General features: G+C 32.9%; 3 protein-coding genes and 1 long non-coding RNA gene across 10 annotated transcripts; 2 read left to right on the forward strand and 2 right to left on the reverse strand.

Annotated features, from left to right (window-relative positions):
* Positions 1-3,590: 3,590 nt before the first annotated feature.
* Positions 3,591-5,825, forward strand: LOC149032040 (uncharacterized). Of its 2 annotated transcripts, XM_089174087.1 has the most exons (3): positions 3,591-3,715; positions 3,798-3,954; positions 4,122-5,825. In XM_089174087.1, exons 2-3 carry the CDS (start codon positions 3,857-3,859, stop codon positions 5,608-5,610), a joined length of 1,587 nt encoding a protein of 528 aa, XP_089030213.1. In that variant the 5' UTR covers positions 3,591-3,715; positions 3,798-3,856; the 3' UTR covers positions 5,611-5,825. The 2 variants fall into 2 exon arrangements, with proteins under 2 accessions (XP_089030213.1, XP_089030212.1); XM_089174086.1 differs by having other exon boundaries at positions 3,651-3,954.
* On the reverse strand, positions 5,350-6,755 carry LOC149032041 (uncharacterized). Of its 2 annotated transcripts, XR_016177074.1 has the most exons (3): positions 6,221-6,755; positions 5,972-6,158; positions 5,350-5,577 (listed from the first exon to the last, which is right to left on the reverse strand). It is a non-coding gene; the product is annotated as an uncharacterized LOC149032041 (long non-coding RNA). The 2 variants fall into 2 exon arrangements; XR_016177073.1 differs by having other exon boundaries at positions 5,972-6,755.
* Positions 6,756-10,037: 3,282 nt separating this feature from the next.
* On the forward strand, positions 10,038-13,662 carry LOC107072650 (glycerate kinase). Its single transcript, XM_015332743.2, has 2 exons — positions 10,038-10,465; positions 10,532-13,662. The coding sequence occupies exon 2, from the start codon at positions 10,561-10,563 to the stop codon at positions 12,589-12,591; it is 2,031 nt and encodes a 676-aa protein (XP_015188229.1). The 5' UTR covers positions 10,038-10,465; positions 10,532-10,560; the 3' UTR covers positions 12,592-13,662.
* A 629-nt stretch (positions 13,663-14,291) lies between these two features.
* nsl1 (non-specific lethal 1) lies at positions 14,292-22,375 on the reverse strand. Of its 5 annotated transcripts, none has more exons than XM_089174068.1 (12): positions 21,909-22,375; positions 19,747-20,029; positions 17,658-19,355; positions 16,908-17,410; positions 16,450-16,644; positions 16,129-16,366; positions 15,919-16,026; positions 15,779-15,854; positions 15,505-15,688; positions 15,255-15,451; positions 15,040-15,171; positions 14,292-14,605 (listed from the first exon to the last, which is right to left on the reverse strand). In XM_089174068.1, exons 3-12 carry the CDS (start codon positions 19,124-19,126, stop codon positions 14,459-14,461), a joined length of 3,249 nt encoding a protein of 1,082 aa, XP_089030194.1. In that variant the 5' UTR covers positions 19,127-19,355; positions 19,747-20,029; positions 21,909-22,375; the 3' UTR covers positions 14,292-14,458. The 5 variants fall into 5 exon arrangements, 4 of the variants coding, with proteins under 4 accessions (XP_089030194.1, XP_089030193.1, XP_015188230.1 ...); XM_089174067.1 differs by lacking the exon at positions 21,909-22,375 and adding an exon at positions 20,109-20,376; XM_015332744.2 differs by lacking the exon at positions 21,909-22,375 and having other exon boundaries at positions 19,747-20,376.
* Between the last annotated feature and the right edge of the window lie 245 nt (positions 22,376-22,620).

Genomic DNA, 22,620 nt, shown 5'->3' on the forward strand with positions numbered 1-22,620 from the left:
CGAGTAAACCTATCGATCATTGTTAGGCAGTATCTCATATTTTTAATCGTTGGTAATGGACCTATTATGTCTATGTGTACATGTTCGAAACGTCCTTGTGGTACTTCTATTTTCGAAGGTACCTGTTTGTTATGACGGCTTATTTTGCACTTTTGGCATGCTAAGCATGTACTTGACCATTCTGCAATATCTTTGTTCATTTTTGGCCACATGAAGCTTTTTCCTATAAGGTGTTTTGTTACTCTGCCGCTGGGATGTGACAAATTGTGTACGTTCTTAAAAATCTGCCTCCGTAAAGAGACTGGAACGTATGGTCTTATGCTTTTTCCTACTATGTTGCCATAAATGTACTTATCAGAGCTATCGAAGAAAATCTTTTGCAGGTTCCATTTTTCTTCTGCCAAGATATTCTTTAGTTCGTCATCCTCTTGTTGCTTTGCCATTAGCTCTTCTGTTGATACTAGGACTGGCATGTCTATGGTTTCCAGTCTTGACATAGCGTCTGCTGCCACATTGTCTTTTCCAGCAACGTAAACAATTTTGGAAGTAAACTGTCCTACGTAATCCAACTGTCTGGCTTGTCTTGGGCTTGCTTTGTCAGTATTTTGCTTAAAAGCGTATGACAGTGGTTTATGGTCAGTCTCTATTATTAATTCTCTTCCTTCGACAAAATATCTAAAAAACTTTAAACTTTTATAGATAGCTAACAATTCCCTATCATACACACTATATCTAATTTGCGCTTTTTCTAGTTTCTTTGAGAAATATCCTAGTGGTTCCCATTTGTTATCGCAGAATTGTTCTAACACTGCTCCAATTGCGCTATCGGAAGCATCAGTCTTCAATTTTAATATCGCTTTTTCTTTTGGGTATGCCAATAACGTTGCTGTGGCAATTGCTTCTTTAGCTTTTTTGAACGCTTCTTCCGCTGCTTGATTCCATTCTATCAGTTTTTTGTCGTGCTTCTTGGCACCTACCATATATTTGTTAAGTGGGTCAAGCCATTCTGCAGCCTTTGGTAAGAACCTCCTATAAAAATTCACTACCCCAAGGAAACGTCGCATATCTGAAACAGTCTTTGGTTTTGTATAGTTTTGTATAGCGTGGACTCGCTCATCCAACGGCGCTATACCCTTATTATCTATCTTATAACCTAAGTAGTTTACGCTATTTTGAAAAAAATTGCACTTTGAAATGTTTATTGATAGTCCATATTGCCTAAGTCTATCGAATATTGCACGCAGATGTTTTTCATGGGATTCCTTATTTTTAGACGCTACAATTATATCATCTATGTAACAGGCACAGAAATCTAATTTGCTTAATACTATGTTCATAAACCTTTGGAATGTTTGCGCCGCGTTACATAAACCGAAAGGCATCACTGTGTATTCAAACAGACCAAAAGGTGTAATTACAGCTGTTTTTTCTATGTCTTCCTCAGCCAACGGAATTTGGTGATATGCTCTAGACAAGTCTATTGTGGAAAATATATTACAGTCACGAAATTGTTGCGTGACGTCGTGTACATGTGGAATGGGGTACCTGTCTGGTACCGTAACGCTATTTAGTCGCCTATAATCTCCACATGGCCTCCATTCGCCGTTTTTCTTTGGTAGCGTGGTCACCAGACGAGTACAGTCTGTGCGTAGCCGTTGAGAAGTGTACAAGAAAGAAAAGCAAGTCGCATCCTAACAATAAAAATCATAAAATAAAATTCAGTCTAATATTATCTTTACTATAGAGAAACCCTCTACATAATAATAGGGATCCTGTAGGAGGGATGCGCCATACGTATTCAGCTCATGTGTAGTGATTCTATTCGTAAGATAATTATCGTACGCGTACGATAATTTGAGGCCCTGTACGATCCATTTGAAATTTCGAAAACTTTTTTTTTTAGTCAACAAATTTTGCAAAGGTGCACTCCCACCCAAACCCTCACTGCCACCACTACTCCCACCACCACGATCTCCCGGCGAACTTGATGAGTAAAAAAAAAAAAATGAGGTCATCAACTTGAAAAAGTTGGAATTTGGACACTTTTTCCAACTTTTTCAAAATTTTGTCCGAGATTTGTCGGATTTCAAATTTTCCCGGGGCGTACGATAATTTTCTGCCACGTACGATAATTTTGCGCCCCTGTGTCGATCAAACGAACTAAAGTCTCTGGGATCACTGCTCATGTGCCATTGGCTGAAAATTTTGGGCGACCGCTTCCGATCCAACGCGCAGCCATGTTTATCTTTAGTATGTATTACGAACCTAACCTATAACTTATCGTTTGTTTACAGACTTTTTGTTTGTGATGAATAATCATGGTTCGACAGTGTATTCTTAATTACTGCAAAAGTTTAACAAAAACTACGCAAGACCGTAAATTTTGTCGTTTTCCAAAAAAAGAACGTCGAAAATTGTGGTTGCAAAATAGTAATATTGTAACTGAAAATGTAAAAAAATATTCAGTTTTATGTGATGTAAGATTTTGTCTGATGATACTAATTTTTAATTGATTTTAAACTAAACTAATAAATATTAAAAATATTATTAGAGAAAATGATAGTTCTAATGAAAATAGCGATTTGAAACGTGCATCATTATCTTTACCATCATCTTTATCATCATCTTTATCATCATCTTTATCATCATCTTAGTAGTTTTTTTCTCAACTATTGATTTGAATGCTATATATTATATTGCGGGATATACAGTTAACGGCATTCTAACGAAAACCAAAACATATTGTGATAAATGTTCGGATAGTGTAGGCTCGCGTAAGCCGACTACGTATTACTATGCTACATTTACTAGAATGAAACGCGTAAATGATAAAGATAGAATATTTTTTGTTAACATTAAAAGTTTTAACTTTTTTTTAAGTATGGAAAGAATTTTTCGAATGCAATACAAATATGTCTGTGATAATGTAAAAGAAGGCGTGCAAAAATACTTTATAAATGAATTCGAGAAACTTGATTTAACGACTACAAAATGTCACAATCTGAAAAAGAGGATCATTAATAGGTACTCTCTGTTTAGATTGCGAAGTGCATCGCGTAGGTATAATCGCAAAAATTTACAAAATTTTAAGCAAACAAATCTCAGTTCGAGTAAATCTATGACCATGTACCACATTGAGAAATAAAAATATGTTAAAATAAATCTATTTTTTAATTGTTTTATACATTTGTCTTATTATTATTATTATTATTATTATTATTATTATTATTATTATTATTATTATTATTATTATTATTATTATTATTATTATTAATATTATTATTATTATTATTATTATTAATATTAATATTATTGTTATTATTATTATTATTATTAATATAATATATATAGTAGATAATTATATTTATCAAAATTGTATAAATTCCTACAAATTATTTTGAAATTTCAAAATACTGTAATGCCTTTTATCAAATCAAACTTAATTAAGTCTTTCTTATTGAATTTATAATAATTTTTTTGTGTAACCTATTCTATTTTAATATAAATTTTTAATTATCATTAAATATAGTTTATTTTTTTTCTGTATTTGATGCAATTCATTATTTCATAATTATTTCAATGTTTGAATCATTCGCGCGCAAAATCGAGTACCGGTCCCCCAAAAATGTACATGGCGCATCCCTCCTATAGGGACCGAGCCGCTAGACTGTCACGCCAACTGGTAACAGAAATGTGCAAAAAACGGGTAATCAAAGTAAAGCAACAACACGTTATTTTCAATTTAGTTAATGTTGTTTAAATAAATATTGAAAAATTAATCGAAATGTCTCGATCAGGAAAATCTTGTTGTATCAAAGGATGCACAGAAAAATCTCGTCATAAGTGGCAAGTCGATATGCCAGTGAAATTTTATTGTTTTCCCTCGAGTAAATGTGGTGCCTCATGGAAGGAAGATAAACGTATAAAGTGGATAAATGCGGTAAAAAATTATGTGTAAGTAAGAAATTATAATTATCAACAGCAGTGGCATAGTAATTTAAATATTACAAAATCAAACCGAGTAGTATTTCATTTGAATAAAAAGTTCCATATAACAATTAAATTAAAATTTATATAATAATATAAATTTAACCTTAAAATTTCGTTGTTTTTTTTTTTAGTAAAAATCCGAAAAAATGGGAGCCAAATCAACATACAAGAATTTGTAGTGCTCATTTTATAAATAATAGTAAATCAGACAACTCATATCACCCATCTTATGTTCCTTCGATTTTTCCTGGAAAAGAAAACACAAGAAATTCCATTCAACGTCTACAACGATTTGAACGGTCAAGAACACGTCAATTAAATAAGGAAATGAACGTCAAAGAATCAATATTAACTGACAGTATCAACAGCAATAATTCTATTGAAGATAATAAAAATAATTCAAGTGACATTGAAATGAAGCAAGACGCAGGAGAAATGATAACAGAAACTGAGGACAGCTGTGATAGGGACGTGAATGTTATGAATGTTTCTCCCCCAGCCTATCGAAGTATTACTTCTCAAACTGAGGAATTCATTCCTGATATTTCAACTGATAATTGTACTTATTTTTTTTGTAATATGAATAATCATGATGGTATTAATACTGCAGCAGTCCAAGTTAATATATCTGTAAAAAAAACTGCAGATAAAATGTGTGAAACTTCGATGCCGCCTATGAAAAAAAATGTTCAAGATTCCAGTTGCGATCCAATCAATTTCGAGTCTGTACAATCTCATTGCAAAGGGTTCCATGGATTTTCATCTATTACAAGTAATGAAACTATGAGTAGCTTAACAGGTGTTACATTATCTATCTTTCTATGGCTTTTGAATCAACTCCCAGAATGTAAACGTTCTGGCATTGACAAAAAAACAAAATTATTAATTACGTTAATGAAGCTGAAAACCGGTTTGACATTTACTGCGATTTCTGTCTTATTTAATATTCATCGGACTACTGTAAATAAAATATTCGTAAAGAATTTGCAACAGTTAAATATTCTATTGAAAAATTTTATATTCTGGCCATCTAAAGCCGCTGTTCAAGCAACTTTACCTGAATCATTTAAGCTACATTATCCAAACACTCGTGTTATCATTGACTGCACCGAAGTAAACACAGAAGTTCCACCAGCAGTTAAACATCGAGTTTTAATGTATTCAGATTATAAGCATCATCACACAATGAAATTTTTAGTAGGGTGTACTCCAAGTGGATTTATAAGTTTTCTGTCAAAGTGTTATGGTGGTCGTGCTGGTGATTGTTTTATCACAAATGATTGTGGTCTAATAGATTTAATTGAACCTGGTGATGTTGTGCTAGCAGATAAAGGTTTCCCGCAAATACAAACAACAGTGCAAGAGAAAAATGCGATTTTTATTATGCCTCCGTTTTGCAACAAAAATCAATTTACACCTGAGGAAGTTGATGAAACTTACAATATTGCTTCAGTGAGAATACACATTGAAAGAGTGAATCAACGAATAAAAGACTTTAATATTCTTTCCAAAGTACCAGTGTCACTTTTGCCTCATGTTGATGAAATTGTTTTTGTCATATGTGCTATCATAAATATTCAAAAGCCCCTGTTTAAACAAGAAAAATCAGAAATAGAATGATAAAAAAATATGATTAAATTGTAAAAATAACTAATTGTAAATTTAGAGGATAAAACGAAATCCATAATTGTAATTAAATATAATTTTTATTAAACTCTGATACATAAACTATGATCAATATCAAAATATTAAAACAAATTAATATATAACTATTTACTAGTATGTTTGTACTTCATTTACTTGTATTATACTTAATAAATAATCTTTGAACGTAATGCTTAAAATAAAATTTTTCTAGTTTAGGAACTACCGTACTTAAAAAAATTTCATCACGAGCAATTGTTATCAAAACACAGCCCCGAGATGAGTATACGAATAAATCACATAAAGCGATATTTGTAATATACATTTGCAGTTGTACCTGAGTGTAAATGGAATGAGTTGTACTCAGGTGTAATCCATTTTCATCTGATTTTAAATATTGCACATTACATTTTCCATTCTCAGCATCATATATAGGTATCTTCTTGCCCGTTTTTTGCTTTTATTAAACACCAGAGCGCGCCACTTCCGACAAGTGTGCTGCCTCTACAGTTAGGGCTCGGTCCCTATAGAATCCCTACGTTAGAGCACTATAGATCAGTGCTGTCAGATCGTGGGTAAATCTTACCCTCTCCCTGTGCCACTGGGATTGCACACAATGAAAGTTTTCCATGTCCGTGTGTTTGGGATGTCGAGGAAAGCCGAGTGTAACCGAAGTTGGCGGTTGGCCACGAAGTGGCACACTATGAAAGCGACTCCTGTCCATGTGTTCGGACGACACGAGTCGCTTTCATAGTGTGTCACTCCGGCGTGCCCGCCAACTTCGGTTACACTCGGCTTCTTTCGACATCCCAAACACACGGACATGGAAAACTTTCATTGTGTGCAATCCCAGTGGCACAGGGAGAGGGTAAGATTTACCCACGATCTGACAGCACTGCACTAGTATGGTTTTGTACAGTAAACACGTTTGTTGACATCAAGCGAGATTGAATTATTTATTGATATTGTATTAAATTTCATTAAAAAAATTATTTGATAGTTGATGTTAGTACTTAACCTTTCTATTTTTAACATTAAAAGATAGATTAAACTACAAAATACTATTCAGTGATTGATTTATAAACACGGATAACCTATTTGGAACGTTTCAGTAATAATTTGGTAAGTAATGTTTTAATATTTCTCTGAAAAATAGATAATCTGTTTAAATTATAAAAATACTGGATTTGTTTAGTAATATATATTAAATATATTGAATAACATATTACAAATAAAAGCTCAATAACTCGTATTTTTATTTTAAAACAGATGAAAAGTATGCCAGTAAAAAAGGAAGACAACAACAAAAGATCAGTCGCTGCTAAAAGCAAAATGGTACTATATTCTTATTTTGAAACATTAATTATTTATGTTTATGTTATATAAATATGTAAATTAATTGTAAATTTAAAAATAATAATTGTATCTTTTTTAGAAGTATGAAAGTGGAATAAAATCTGTTAACAAAGAGACCATTATGTCTTTGCTTGCTGAAAATCTATCTATATGAAAATCTATGAGGGCTCAAATAGAGAGAATGAATGCAATTTTAAAAGAATATAAATCGTATTCAGCAGCTTCAGAATATTTAAGCAAATACAATGTTTCATAATCATGAACTTAATTAAACATGGTAAAAATTGTATATATTTAAAAAAAAAAAGTAATGAACTGCACATAGCATAAGTGAGTAGTTAGAATTGTACATTTGAAATAAAATAAATTTGTATCATTTATATGAATATATCTATATTTATTTATTCATTTGTTCCGTTGTAAAAATATTAAAAAATTATAAATAATAAAATTAACATCATTATTAACAATGCAAAATATATGTGCAGCAAATGCATAAATTAAATGTTTAAAACTCTTCATTTCATAGTCGCAGATCCATACACTTTGGTATGACGTTTGCAGTTCTCATAATAATTTTTCACGCAATACGAACGAACATTGAAAAAATGTTTAATTATTTTGTACTTAACATAACAACAACTTGGAAAATCAATGTTGATTTTCTCAAATAATACTTTTAATAAATCACAGTTACTATTTCTAATATCATCTTGGTACAAAATGAAATAATGTTCACAATGTAAAATTAAACTATAAGTTTCCATACATGGTTCCTTTAAATCACCTTTGTTTAACTCTTTGGTGTAATACTTTGCTTTTTTTTATAAAATCTATATTTGGCAAATTTGAAGATGTCAAAAATTGCACACAATTTCTACAAACACGTTTGGCTACAGCATTAGTTGTGCTGCCAGCTAAATAAAAGATGCTATTTGCATCATAACGAGAAATCCAATTGCTAAACTTATCAATTAAAAATGTTTGCACACAAAACTGAGTATCACTTGTTTGTAGCTTTTTTACTGGAGGTTCAACAGTCTTATTTGCAGCCAATACTGGATGGTTATTACAAGCAAGCGTTAAAATAAGAAATTGTAAACTTTACAATACTATGATCGTTCTATTTATATACAAAAAGAATAAACATACCTTCAATTTTTGCTAGACAAAGCCCAAAAATCTTTGTAGTGAACTTAGAAATTTTTATTGAAAATGTATTTTTCAATATGTTTTCAGACAGATATTAATAGTTGTTTACGACTATTAAATGACTATTAAACGATTTCAATAAAATTTCTTCTTCATTCATTCACAAATAACTAAAAAAATTGCAAAAAATAACGATAAAACCTACAGACTAACACTCACTACATACGTTTTTTTAAAACTTCCGCTCACTCGAGAAGTGAAAATGGCGGATGAGAGTACTCATCTCTATTGGTCTCTAACGTGAGTACAATTATTACATTCCCGCGACAATAAACAAGGTTTTAAAAACCTGATATTAGCCACACTAACGCGCTCTAGTGGCAAAATATCTTTCCCGTCATTTTCGAGCATTTGTAATACATTGCGATCGCCCTCCTGTTATCTAGGCTCCGTAAATTAACCCTTCAATACTATCGTGTAGAGATCTCACACGACGGAGGTAAAAACACGGGAAAACGAACGATATAGGCAATTTCTTATAAAATCTGTCCCCTAAAAACTATGGAGGGTAGAGGTAAGGAGTAACATCTCTTATGGGAGAAAATGTGAAAAAGTGTCCAGCGTTTTCTATAAATAATAGTTTAAAAACCTTCCAGAATGGCGCTGGTTTACGTAGTAGGTATGGTATGAGTGTAGCAATTGTAAACAAATTGAAGTATGCCGAGTTAAAAAATTTAATATTATTGGCGACTTAAGTAGTTAATTATTGAAAATTTCAACTACTTGCGTAGTACAAAATAATGTAGTAAATATAATCTTAAAGAATTATTATGAGAAAACGTGTAGCTAGAGTGATTTTATTTTGTGAACTGTGAATAGTACGTTTATTGATTTTTTATAATTTAATTTTGTGAAAAAGTATGTGTTTATAATATTATGTCTTTTATTGTTGTTAATTTATATTGTTTATTAGGTGTTCAGTCCGTCTTATGACTGCTTTCGCATATCGAAATATGCTAATTTACAGAAATAAATTATTTTTTATATAGCGAATAACAATGTTTTAATACATAAATTGATTAAATGTTTCTATGATTTATTCTAAAAATTTGTTAGATGCAAAAATTGATTGCTTATAGAGAAAAATTTTTTTATTATCGTTTTGCTCTTGATGAACTTTTGTACTCAAATTTTAAACACAATCATTTATTTATTTCTTAATTTTTATTTATTTATGTATTTTGTATAACATATGATTCTTTCTTATTATTAATATATTTATTTTTTTTAATATTTACTAAGTAGACGTTAAAAAATGATACACAAAAAATCATTATATGTTGCTTCCTATTTTATGAGGATTTTGAAAAGCGCGCTATAACTTAGCGGAAGTTTTTCTTTCCTTGTTTATTTCTCAATTTTACTCTAATAATATTTGGCGCTACCTTTAAAATTTACCGTCTACGAACTGTGGCGCCACCCGAATTGAATGCATTTCGACGGACACTTTTCATATACAGAGATGTTACTCCTTACCTCTACCCAGTGCTGTCAGATCGTGGGTAAATCTTATCCTCTCCCTGTGCCACTGGGATTGCACACAATGAAAGTTTTCCATGTCCGTGTGTTTGGGATGTCGAAAGAAGCCGAGTGTAACCGAAGTTGGCGGGCACGCCGGAGTGACACACTATGAAAGCGACTCGTGTCGTCCGAACACATGGACAGGAGTCGCTTTCATAGTGTGCCACTTCGTGGCCAACCGCCAACTTCGGTTACACTCGGCTTTCCTCGACATCCCAAACACACGGACATGGAAAACTTTCATTGTGTGCAATCCCAGTGGCACAGGGAGAGGGTAAGATTTACCCACGATCTGACAGCACTGCCTCTACCCTCCATATTTTCATCGCAACTTCTAAATTAGTATGCAATCTGATCGCGACTGTAATGAAACGAAATTTATCAATGTGTTGATATAAAGTAATATTTTAGATTTTTGTATCTACCAATAAAAAATAATAAATCTAGGACGTAACACAATGTGTGTGTGACATATTCAAGTACAAACATTAACCTAAATTTTTTGTTAAATGTGAAACGTTGTAACGTTTAAGCATATAGAGAATATTAGTTAAAATTTATAATAAGTATAGTTATAAAACTAATAATTAATTTGATGTAATAGTGTAAAAAGTCATTAAACAAAAAGTGATTAGAAATGTGTACATCTTTCAATAAGTTGTTGCAACATTAGGAAGATCAACAAATATGGTTAACACAACACACATTCATGATATTTGAAAGCTTTACAGATTAATTTAAGGTTTGTGTTTTTTCCTTATTTGTTATTTTTGCTTTGTTTTGTGCTCTAATTTTTGACTTATTCAAGATTTGGAAGAGAAATCAATTTCTTTTAATATGGCCACCAAAATATTATTAGATGAAATAAGATCCAATTTGAAAGGAATCTTTCTTTCTGCTATTAAAGCTGTTTCTCCTAAGCAAATAATAAAGGATAAGGTGAAATTAAAAAATGGAGCTTTGTTTATCGAAAATAAAAGCTTCCCAATAGGGGAAAAAGTCTATTTAGTAGGTTTCGGCAAAGCTGTTATGAACATGGCTATAGAATTAGAAAAAATACTCGGCAATCATTTGATCAAGGGTATAGTTAGCGTGCCTGAAATCTCCAAAGATTCAATATGGACGTTAGATGAAACATCTAGTTTTCCTAATCAGAAAACAACTGTGCTTGAATTTAGAGAAGGTGCCATAAATAATCAACCAGATGATAGATCTTTAAATACGACACATGATATTATAGATCTAGTCGAATCATTAACTGAGACAGATACTCTAATCGTATTAGTATCAGGTGGAGGATCTGCATTACTTTATATGCCTAGACCTACTATAGATTCTGATGATAAGATGCGTTTATGTAAAGAATTGCAAAATGCTGGTGCCGATATAACTGAAGTTAATGTATTAAGACGAAAGTTATCTATGGTTAAAGGCGGTGGCCTTGCTAGAATGGCTTACCCAGCTTCAATTATTTCTCTCATTATATCTGACATTATAGACGATCCCATTGATTTAATTGCTAGTGGCCCTACTGTTTATAATCCAAAATTGCCAGAAGAAGTTATCGCTGTCTTAAGAAAATATGATTTATTCAAAACTGTGGAAAGCGATTTAAAATACCTAATAACGTCTACTGAAACTTTTAATGATACACCTTTATTAAATTCGGAAAAGAAATTCAAGCATGTCAATAATATCATTTTAGCTAATAATATGACTGCTGTAGAAGGAGCAAGAGTAGAAGCTTTACGTAAAAAACTTGTGCCAATAATATTACAGAACAATATTAAAGGCCACGTTCATGATGTAAGCTTAGCATATGTGAATGTGGCTAATCTGATATGTCTTGCGTTAAATAAGACATTAAGTATGGAAGATTTTCTTACCGATGTTAATAAATCAGACATTATTTCTTTAACAGCTGAAAAAGTAAAAGAAATTTATTCTATGATTGAAAATGTTAATGGAAGTGGTGTGGTTTTAATAGCTGCTGGTGAACCAACGGTTAAAGTTACTGGTACAGGGAAAGGTGGAAGAAATCAAGAATTGGCATTATATTTTTCTTTAGACTGGTTAGCAAAGGTTAAAAGTAATCCACTACTTACAGCTTACGATGTAATAATATTTAGTGGTGGTACAGATGGCCAAGATGGGCCAACAGATGCAGCAGGTGCATTTGGTTATCCTGCTTTTGCACCAGTAGTATATCAGTTACTTGAGATTTTAAAATCGATAAGAATCCAAGAAATAACAGCACTTCAATCAAAGAAAGAGGATAACACTGGCAATGAAGTAGTGCATCAAGATCCATGCAAAAGATATATGTTGAGCGATTATCTGACATCAAAATCAATTAAATTAACAGATCAAGAATCAAATAAAATAGCAAAGAAGATAGATGACATTGAATCGCTTGATATACATGAATACGAAAAGAAATATAAGACAGAACTAATGATTATGGAAGTAGAACGTATTATGCCTGAAAATGCTTTGGCAGAGAATAATTCATATAATTTTTTTTCTCGATATAAGAAAGGTGAAAATATAGTTAAAACTGGTTTTACTGGTACAAACGTCATGGATTTACATTTTATTTATATTAAAAAACGTGACTGCACATGTGAAATAAATCAAAAAGAAGGAGATGTAACTGTTACAAGTTTAGACGATCATGATTTACAGATCGACCCAGAAACTATCAAACGACATAAATTTCTTCGTATGCATGCTTTCTTTAAAAAAGATGAGTCATTGGATAAATCACTGATTCGTAACATTGAAATAGAAAAACTCAATATTAAAATAATCGATGAAAATTTACATGATCCGTATTGTAATAAGCAACGAAAAACTCCAAGTGATTGAAAGAAAATACTTATATAATAGAAAAACATTCTTAAATATAATTGGGTAGAAATGGATAGCAGAGATAATCTTGGTATGTAATTAAATTTTATAATGTAACTTATGTCGTACAATTTTTATAAATATTAACGTTGCATTATTTTCTGGGTCGTATATGCAATAAGATTAACAGAAATGTTTGATAGAATAAATTATCTATTAATAACATTTTATAGTTCGTATATATAAAAAAATATGTAGTAAATATCAGGTACATATAAAAGTAAGAACATTTGTTGTTACCTAACTTTATTTTTCAACATAGCTTACAAATTTAAATGCATATTTTTTTGATAATCGCCACTAAAATAAAGAATTTATTAAGTAGTATCACAGATTGATTAAAAAGAAGCAAAATCACAGTGTGACAAATCTATAATAATTATTTATTACTTAATGCCTCGTAAATTGTACACAGAATTTAAGAGTAATGGTCAGTACGCTGATTATTTTCTCTTTTTTTTTTTTAATTATAAGATGGATAGTTTTTTTTTTGTTTTTGTTTACAATTTTATGAAGAAAGTAATATAATATTATATGTTAACAAAATAAAAAAGATTTTTATGATCATATTTTGCTTTTTATCAAAGCTCTACTTGCGTTTATTAATATAAACAATAATTATATATTAATTGAAGGGTAAATTTGCAGAAACTACCGCGAATCGTATTTAATTATTTTAAGAAACTAATAAGAGAAAATTGATAAATATTCATCATTTACTAACAACATACATATATATATATTGTTATATATGTACTTTGATAGTGAATTTATATGACCAAAAGAAATATATGTTGCGTTCATATGGGTACTTAGAAAGAATTATTTTCATATGGCATAAATAAGATTAAACATCGATTTTACATGTCAGATATAACTTATATCTATATATTCTTATAATACTTAGCGAATTATAGCAAATGTAGTGACATGCTCCAATATGTAAATTAAAGAAAAACTATATTTCGCAAAACTACCCTTTAATTATATCAACAATGTAGTTCTTTGAAGAAAAAAAAGAAAAAGAAAGATATGAGAATAATTTAATCAATTAAGTTGTTACCCACAGTACTACAAATTAAAAATTCATTTTTACAAAAGTACGAGCAGAGCCCTTTGAAAAAAAACTGCCACGGGCTGTAACATACAGTCTAAAAAATCATTTGCAAAAATTATAATTACAAATAATGACAATGAATACAAAGTAGTACGTTAAAGATAATAAAGAAAGGGGGCACAGTGATCAAGTAGATTCGTATTCTTAACAAATATAATTCTGGTTATCTTTCAATCAACTTTTATCGTTTTAGTCGAATTCAAAAAAATAAAATAAAAAGAAGAAAATATTGTCCACGCATTAACAGAAATATTTCAATCGTCTTTAATTAACTTTGTTATAAATTTCATATGATATAAATACACGTCCGTCAGTGTGAAAACTGATTCATCTTATGAGATTCTTCTAACTTTAAAAAGTCTAAATGAGACATAACATACTAATGAAAATTACACGCGTATATACTCTATACTTTTTATATATATATGTATATATCTTTTTGCTAAAGTAATTACATTCGCAAAACTCTAACAATGGACAAAATATTTATATTTGAAAACAAAAATAAACAATTAAGGTTTTTCTATTGATTTAAGCAAAATGAAGTTATAAAATTTATATTTATAATACACTTTACAGATTCGTAATACCATTAACTTAAGGTGCATATTACATGACCGGCAGGTATATATAACAATTGACAGGTAGCTTCTGCATATAATAACGACACGATGTAGATGATATATTGTATTGTTTATAACCTTTATCCTATCTTTTAGCAGTCGGACGTATTCTTTCCTTTTCAGTATCCCTATTGTCAGCTACCGTCCATTCAGGATCATTAGGATCCTCTCCTTCTATATCATAACAAGCAGATTCTGTTGAATCAGATTCAGGAGATTCCAATTCCCCATCCTAGAAATAAAATGTAGACAAATCTACCTAAATAGTCTTTAGAATTAAAATTTGGCGAATAGAAAATATAGAGAGGCAGTTAGAATAAAAATTATATTTTTAACAAATAGATATGGCAGCAGCAAAAAACAATTTATATATAAATGAAGATGAACCAAATAATTCTAACGATATTGACAAATATAACGACATATTATTTAAACGCTATTTATTTTATAAATTACTATATTTATTAATACGTATTAAAAGAAATTATATTATGTTAAATATTAGAAAGCATCAATTGGAACTGCTTACCAGAAGTAGCCTTGAGGAGCCATGAAATTTGGCTCAAAGTTATATTAATAATCACAGTACGAATACTCGAATATTAATTTATCAAAAAGAATTTAATTAGTGTCTCATGTTAAATTATTTTTAAACGATATACATACATCGTCTTTTTCTTCGTCTCGAGAGCACAAAGATACCGATGAAGTTTGCCAATGTCCGTCTGGCATTACTTCGACCATTTTGTCATAAATTTCCTCGGACAGTGGAAATACGCGTGGTTCATACGGTAAAATCTACATTGAAACATTCATGTTAGTAAATATAATGAATTATATATTGAATGAATTTTTTAATAGAGTAGAACATTCTACCCTACCTCGTTCTCATCTTCGTTATAAGAAGTTCCAACGTCGTCCTTTCCTATCCTTAAAACGGACATGGCACGACGTCGGTGTGTATCCAAGTTTTGTTGTTGATGTTCTGTCTCCTGTACTTGTAAAGGAGTTGCAGGTGGAGATATGATTGGAGACGTAACATCTCCACCAAAGTCATTGGCGTGGGGAGACATCGGATCTAAAAATAACAGATTCAATATAAAGACAATTTAAATTATTAAATAAATTTACCACTTTTTAAACAGGAAAGCAAACCTGGCGTGTTTGCACCACTATCTGCCCTACTGTCTACTCGACGATTGTGACGAATACGTGTTTGATGTGGTGTATTGAGATACGTCATAAAACGTTTATTCTCTTCTCGTTCACTTCGTTCATGTCTTAAAGCAATTGTTTCATCCGACATATCTTCAAACTATTAATAAGTTACAAATAATAATAAGTTAACAAATTTTAATGTAGTATTTAAATCGAAATAATTCATAGTGTTCAAAAATATACTTACATCGCTATCTTGACTAGGCCTATACATAATACCATTTTTTACGTCAGTTTTTGGTCGATCCTCGCACAATCGCCATCTTTAAAATAATATTAAAATTAATAATTCCAATATATAAACATTTTTAATCAATTTCTACTTACTTTGGAGTTAAAATTTCTTTGTATTGTAATTTTTCAAGCCTCGTTGAAGCTGCTACACTGTACGGGATGACAATATTGTCTATATCGTAAGAGTTTTGTCTCAAACGCCTACAAAGATTTTATTTAATGTTAATTGCATTATTTGCACACTAGAGATACAACATGAAAGAAAAAACAAATACATCAGATATTTTTTATATTTTATTTTACCCGTGATGCGAAGTTGAATTTCTTTCTTTTACTGAATTTTTTTCCAGTGTAGAATTGGTGGTATGTTGTTGTAATGGAGAAGGCACTGGAGATGAATGTTTACTGGAACCAGAAAGCGCATTAACTTCCTCGAAATCCTCGGTTGGCAATTTTGGTACTCTTTTCCTGTTTAAACCATTTGCGTTTCTTTCGTGGCCTAGTCTATTCCTCTTTCCTTTCAACATCTTTTTCTTAATTCCTATATATATACATAATATACAAGCTATAAATCAAATAGTTATACAATCAGTTTTAAAATTTAAAAAGTATCTTGAAACATACGTGCTGTGATGATACTAGAAGAAGACTGCTTTAAACGTGCAGTATACTTTGCTCGATGTCCAGGAAGTTTTTTGTTTCTCCTTTCATTACTATCTTTATCTTTTATTCGAGTAATACGCGTACTTCCCCTTAGTATTTTTTGTTGCCATTCGGCTGATTTCATAATAGCTTCTAAATGAGTTCCTTGAACAATATCTACAAAAAAAAAAGAAGTTCTGGATGAAATTAAAATTTATAATTTAGAAAAAATAATTATTGAAAAAGAAATTATAAAATGATTACTATCCATTCCTTACACAGAACAACTAAATAAGTAATGAATAGTAATATGAACGAATAACACTAAAAACATAATAAAAATTGGTTTTCTAAGTGGACAAATTTTATAAAACAATCAAGTTATTCATAATTACCTATCTAAATCAGTAAATTATTGAAATGTTATTTTATTCACCTACCATCTGGGAAGGATAGAACTGGATGATAACAAGGGTCAACGAGTGCTAGCCTCTCTTGAACAGAAAGTTGTTCGATTGATTCTTGTGTTTGAGTTGGATCTAGCCTTCCTGTGCACAAAGCACACGCAGGCAGTGTATGATCACAGTTACATCTTACTGTGGATGCTTTAGCCGCACGTTTAGAGAATTCGTGTAGCCTTTCAACTTGTAATAGTTTTCGTTTTCTATAAAAATTCCATAGAAATGGACGAGTTCTGCTAGCTGATAATTCATTTTCAGATAAATTATATCGACCAGTAGAACCAGGTAAAACACCGCTATATCCATTTACTGTTTCAGCATTGTCAAGTATAACCAAGCCTTTTAATGCCCTAACTTGACGTTGGATGTCATTTTGCTGTCTAATTTTATATTCTAAATCTGATATTTGTGCTTGCAACCAGATCCACCTTGATGCTATACCTGCACGGTCTTGAGAATATCTCCATGCTGCTCTTTTAGATCTACAAATAACATATTTCATAATTTTATTTGCAGGATAAACGTATAGAATAATCTTGATATAACTTTTAATTTCAGCAAAAATATATGTATGTATGTTAATTCATTTATTTAATATTCTTAACACGTGTGCCTTGTGATCTTATAAAGTCTTTCATTATAATATAATAATTAAGACTAAAATCTTATACAAGATTTGCAGTATCTTTAACTTATTTTTGTATAAGTGAAGAAAATAAAATTACTTACATTGGTAGTTGCTGCTGATGCGGATTATTAAATGATTGCATTTCATCGCAACTTTCTCCGCCACTACTAGACGCTGTACAATCCGAATCCAAATTAGATTCTACAATATGTAACTGCGTTGCCAAAGGTCCTGCCACATTTTCAACTTCTTCACTGTTGATTTTAACTTGAGGCATACCAAAAACTGGCATCCTGTTACCATTACTACCAGATGTACTACCCAAATTATCACGTGATCCACCACCAAAATAACGATAACAAAAACGTTGACGATGCGCATTATTACTTTGAGTAACACACATCTTTTCAACCTTTTGTAAAAATAAATTCAAACTACCACTAATTTCAGGAAAATTTCTGACATTGGATTTGGAACTGATATTGACCAATTCTTGAAATAAACACTTTTTAACACCATGATGAGCAAGTTCAAGCACACCTGTATTCTCTTCAGCAACATGTCTGCCAAGAAGCCGTGCTTGAAGCTTTCTCAGTCTTCTAAGTAAAAATGCGCACTTTCTCTCATTTTCAAATTGTTTTTGCGCAACAGTTTCTTGTTGTAAACGTAAACTATTGGTTTTTTGCTGGTCTACTGTCTCTGGAATATTAATATTTTCATTACAAAGGCTCATTACATCAGCATCGGTAAGTAAGTCTCTTGCAAAGGACGAAAATCCTTCTTCAGGGATTGGAAACATTTCTACGCTGTCCACATTGTCCATGGAACCTTGTACAGGTTCAGAACTACCAGCAGTATTTTCAGCATTTCCAGTGCATTCTATAGATTTAATAACTTGAAGAATTTCTTCAACATTTTGTCCAATATCACCGACAGCATTTATATTGCATTGCTCGTTATCCGTATTAATCTCTGTACCAAAAGCCATTATTTGATCAACGTCCAAATTTTTATTATCTCCTTCAACAGTAGCAGATTCCACCAAAGATAAATCATCGTTCGTTTTCAAGAAGCCCATGTTGTCCGCCTGATCACCCATAGATGGGTCGTTCATTATAGTATCAGTCTCCTTTCTTTTGGGACTGTCCGGCGTTACTGGCCGTTTACAGCCCTGCTCCGTAAAAATCTCTCTTAAGATCAAATCAGAGCTGTGTGAGTAAGTAGATAAATTGTCAAGACTATTGGCGTAATTTGAATTAATAACATAACGAATAAGATCTTTAGATACACCATGCAGGTACTGCTCGTCGATTTTTGATGGCTGAACGTTCGCAGATACAACGAACTTTGCCAAAATTTCTCGATCGCGACAGACCTGCGTAGCCTGCTCAGGGGATAAAAACCCCACAGCTGGTAGAGATGGGAGCAAATTTTCAGGCTTTTGAGGACCGTCTTCTGTCAGAGCAGGGGCCATTACTGCCACCAACACTGCCAACACTGCAGCCTCGACATTCAGAGGCTCCCACGTGCGCCAATACTTGCTCTTTTTACCTACTTCACCTACTCCCATTCATTCATCATTATAGTTTTAATCTTTGGCTCTATCTTTTGTTACAAATGTCCCTATTTCCTCCTCTGTTTTTTCTTTCTCTTTAAAACATTAACTTTTTTCGATTAATAATTCTTTAATATTTCAATGTCTCCAGTCATATACCATACATCCTTGTATTTCTTGTTATTCCAGTTATTTAATTGTGTCATCTTTGTGTTAACTATTCATAGAAAGTATATTACAAGTCCTGCAAAAAAAAAAATACATATTTAATACTTTATATTAGCTTTTTATTGAATTTAAGGATTATAACATACAAATTTAATTGCACTATATACTTTTTTTTGAGTCATTTATAAGCTATATTCATAATTTATTGGACGAATGCATATATCAATAAAGAACTCTACAAGACTAATTTTTGATCGATATCAAACTATTAATATTTATACAAATATCTAAACTATTTTTCTTTTAATTTCTAAAATCAAAAGATCGTACCAAATATAAAATATACTCTTGGTAAGATAAGAGAAGACTGTGTGATGAAGACTCGATATAGCAGTGTTAATCATCGAAAGTAAAAGTTCTGTTCAAAGTAAACGCATTTGTTTCTATAAAGTAAAAAATAAACTCGCCTTGTATTATTCCATTTTCCACGATCGACCTCGTATTTTTTTTCAGGCTGCGAGAAAATGACACGACAATTCCAATGTGAGAAAGTAAAGAGAACAGAAGAGGACAAAATATGGTCTTGTAAAAAAGTAGCCTTTCAAAGTAGGAAACGAACAAGTCTACTTGTAGGGCTCTCCTCTCGTGTTCGAATCTTCCTCCCAAAATCGAAAATAAAAAGACGGTGGGAGAGTATTGCGCAGTGGAGCGTTTCTCGTCTTCCTTCAAACGTTCTTCGTTTGCAAAATTCTAAAGCAAAAAAGCGTATGCCGTGCGATAAGACAATAGTCAATTGCCAGCCAAATCGAATTGAAAAGAATAATATTACGAGATGGGAAAGAAAAGGATGCGCGCGAAGAGCAGTTTAAAGAGCTAGGTAGAGAAAAGTTTCATTAATATCCTTAAAGTACGATAATATCTTCGAATTGTTGTGAAAGAAAAATAACAATGCTAGACGAAGATATTAAAAAAAGTCTAATGAGGATATTTTCTCTTGGCCGTCAGAATTAGTGATTGTTCATAAATCGTGATCGTAGCCGGTGTCGGCGTCGTCGTTGTCGGCGGCGTCGTCGTCGTCGTCGCCGCCGCTACCACCACCACCACCACCACCACCACCTCCACTAATGCTGCTGCTGGCAGCAGCACTGTCACTATCGCTGCTACAACCGCAATTATAATCGTAGTCACCACTACCACCACTAAAAACAACAACACCACCACCCACCACCGTTGCTGTCGTCGTCACAATCACCGCCGGTACTGTTTCTCCTATTTCACGGTGATACATTACAACAACATCATCATCAACATTGAAAGAACGAGTCGGCGTCACGTCGTGCGGTCCGACGCATTTCCACGTGATCTTTCTGTTTGAACAATGAAGCCGAATAAACGTTCTCGTCACGGTTTAAGAGGAATACACAAAGAGACATGCTGCGCGTCCACCATCAACCGCTACACTTTTTTCTCTATCATTCCCAACAAAAGAAACGATAAAAAGTAAAAAAAAAAGAAAAAGAAGAAATCCTTTCCGTATACACTCGCGCCACCGTCTTCTTTCTATTGCATAATGACGCGCAAGATTCGCGTCTTTCTCCCTCCCTTTCTTATTCTTTTTCTCTCTCTTTTACTTTCCGTCACATAGAGAGCACAAAGAAAAAAATAATACGAGTAATGCACTAGCAACGACTACGGTCTACATTATTTTCATCAGCGTAGTCATTAACGTAAACGTCATGGTCGTCATCGTCGTTGGTGTTGTCGTTGTCGCATAAACGGACAACGTCCACGTACGCGCGAAGCACGCGCGGATTAGGAGACGACGAGGCAAGGCAAGACAAGACAAGGCGAGGCGAAGCACAGCGAGGTGGAGGAACGAGCGGGGTCGGGAACGGACTATCGAACGTGCTCTCGCTCCTTCCTTCTTTCCTTCCTTCCACGGTAAATTCGTTTGTAGATTCTTTCGTCGATTCGTTCGTAGATTCGTCTATAATGACCGTGGATACGAAAGTAAAACGTTACGCGCGTATACGGAACAGTATCTAAACTCGGACGAACGAAGAAGGAAGGAAGAAAGGGCGAAAGTGGGAGAGCTGACAGAAAAAAGAGAGAGAGAGAGAGAACGAAAGCACGCGAGGGATAAAGAAAATTGGCGGTATTTCTTTAGCGATAATTTCGCTCTCTACCGTGCAATGGCGGAGCAACACGCAGCCTCGAGGAAGATCCCCTTCAGATTCTTCCCAACTAACAAAGTACGTATGAACGCTCTTTCGTCTCTCGTTCCCCGCGCTCGCGGTCACCTAAAGAAAGAGAGAGAGGAGAGAGAGAGAGAGAGAGAGATGGACAGACAGAAAGAGAGGGAAAAAGAGAGACCAATGGATAAGAGGACGGGGTGGGGGAAAGAGGCAGAACGAAAGAGACGGAGCGCGCGCGGGAGGCAGGGAAGGAAGAGGAAAAGATGCACGAAGCACGGCCGCGTTATTCGAGACGAAGCGGATAACCGTCACGCATAGGGCACTGTGCGAACACGACACTGCTCTTCGCGCACTTCAATAAAAAGATAGAACTGGGTCGAAATATATTTAATGTAAACCTCGATGTCACACCCAAACAGCACATAATCCCTCACCCGTTTTCGTTAGTGGCGACGCGCGTGTGTGCTCGTAATCGTGGCTCCTCGTATCACTAGTTCCTCTTTCATTCCGAGTCTCCGTACTTTGGGAAAATGCAGCAATTTTTTTTCCTTTCTTTACAAATGAATCGTCGACGATTATAACAAAACGTCGGACGTAATATAACAAGAGATATTTGTCGGCAATGTGTACAAAATTCACTCGAGTTTGTCGTGGTCGTTGTCGAAGCAGGCTTCGACCAATACTGCGGTGCTTCTACCGGATGTGGCCTTTGGTATAACGGACCAATGAAATTGAAGATTTGTTCGCGCAACGCCCGAACTGGGGCGGCTACTGCCTATGTTTTTATCTTATTACAGCTCGGCAACTCGAGCCAAGCCTTTCGTCAAAACTATTTAACGACCGATCACGATGCGCTCCGTCTTTTTATTTTTAATCCAACGCCAAGGAAGCAATGATCTTCCAAATGAAAAGAGAAATGCGTTCTTTGATTTTTTATTGCGTTTCATTTTTCTCTTTTGGTATTACAACCAATAAAAAAGTTTTTCTAACTTATAGTCCAATGTAGTATCAGACGAACCAATGGCACTCCTAATAGCTTGCTCTACGAACGTTTCTATTGGTGGATCAAATCTAATAGTATAGCTCAACGTTAAACGTTAGCTATGATTGGACATACATTTCTTACGTGGATTAAAACATACCAAT

Source organism: Polistes dominula, unplaced genomic scaffold (assembly GCF_049000335.1).
Source record: "Polistes dominula isolate Pdom_NZ unplaced genomic scaffold, Pdom_raw_medaka contig_277, whole genome shotgun sequence".
Taxonomy (NCBI): domain Eukaryota; kingdom Metazoa; phylum Arthropoda; class Insecta; order Hymenoptera; family Vespidae; genus Polistes; species Polistes dominula.

What these genes read in the sequence shown, in the direction of transcription:
- nsl1 (XM_089174068.1), bottom strand. Translation starts at nt 19,126, where the DNA reads ATGGGAGTAGGTGAAGTAGGTAAAAAGAGCAAGTATTGGCGCACGTGG. An exon ending in AAAGAAATTTTAACTCCAAA is followed by an intron (nt 15,855 to 15,918) that starts GTAAGTAGAAAT and finishes ATTATTTTAAAG; the next exon opens with ATGGCGATTGTGCGAGGATC. An exon ending in ATAACGAAGATGAGAACGAG is followed by an intron (nt 15,172 to 15,254) that starts GTAGGGTAGAAT and finishes GTTTCAATGTAG; the next exon opens with ATTTTACCGTATGAACCACG.
- LOC149032040 (XM_089174086.1), top strand. Translation starts at nt 3,785, where the DNA reads ATGTCTCGATCAGGAAAATCTTGTTGTATCAAAGGATGCACAGAAAAA. An exon ending in AATGCGGTAAAAAATTATGT is followed by an intron (nt 3,955 to 4,121) that starts GTAAGTAAGAAA and finishes TTTTTTTTTTAG; the next exon opens with TAAAAATCCGAAAAAATGGG.
- LOC107072650 (XM_015332743.2), top strand. Translation starts at nt 10,561, where the DNA reads ATGGCCACCAAAATATTATTAGATGAAATAAGATCCAATTTGAAAGGA.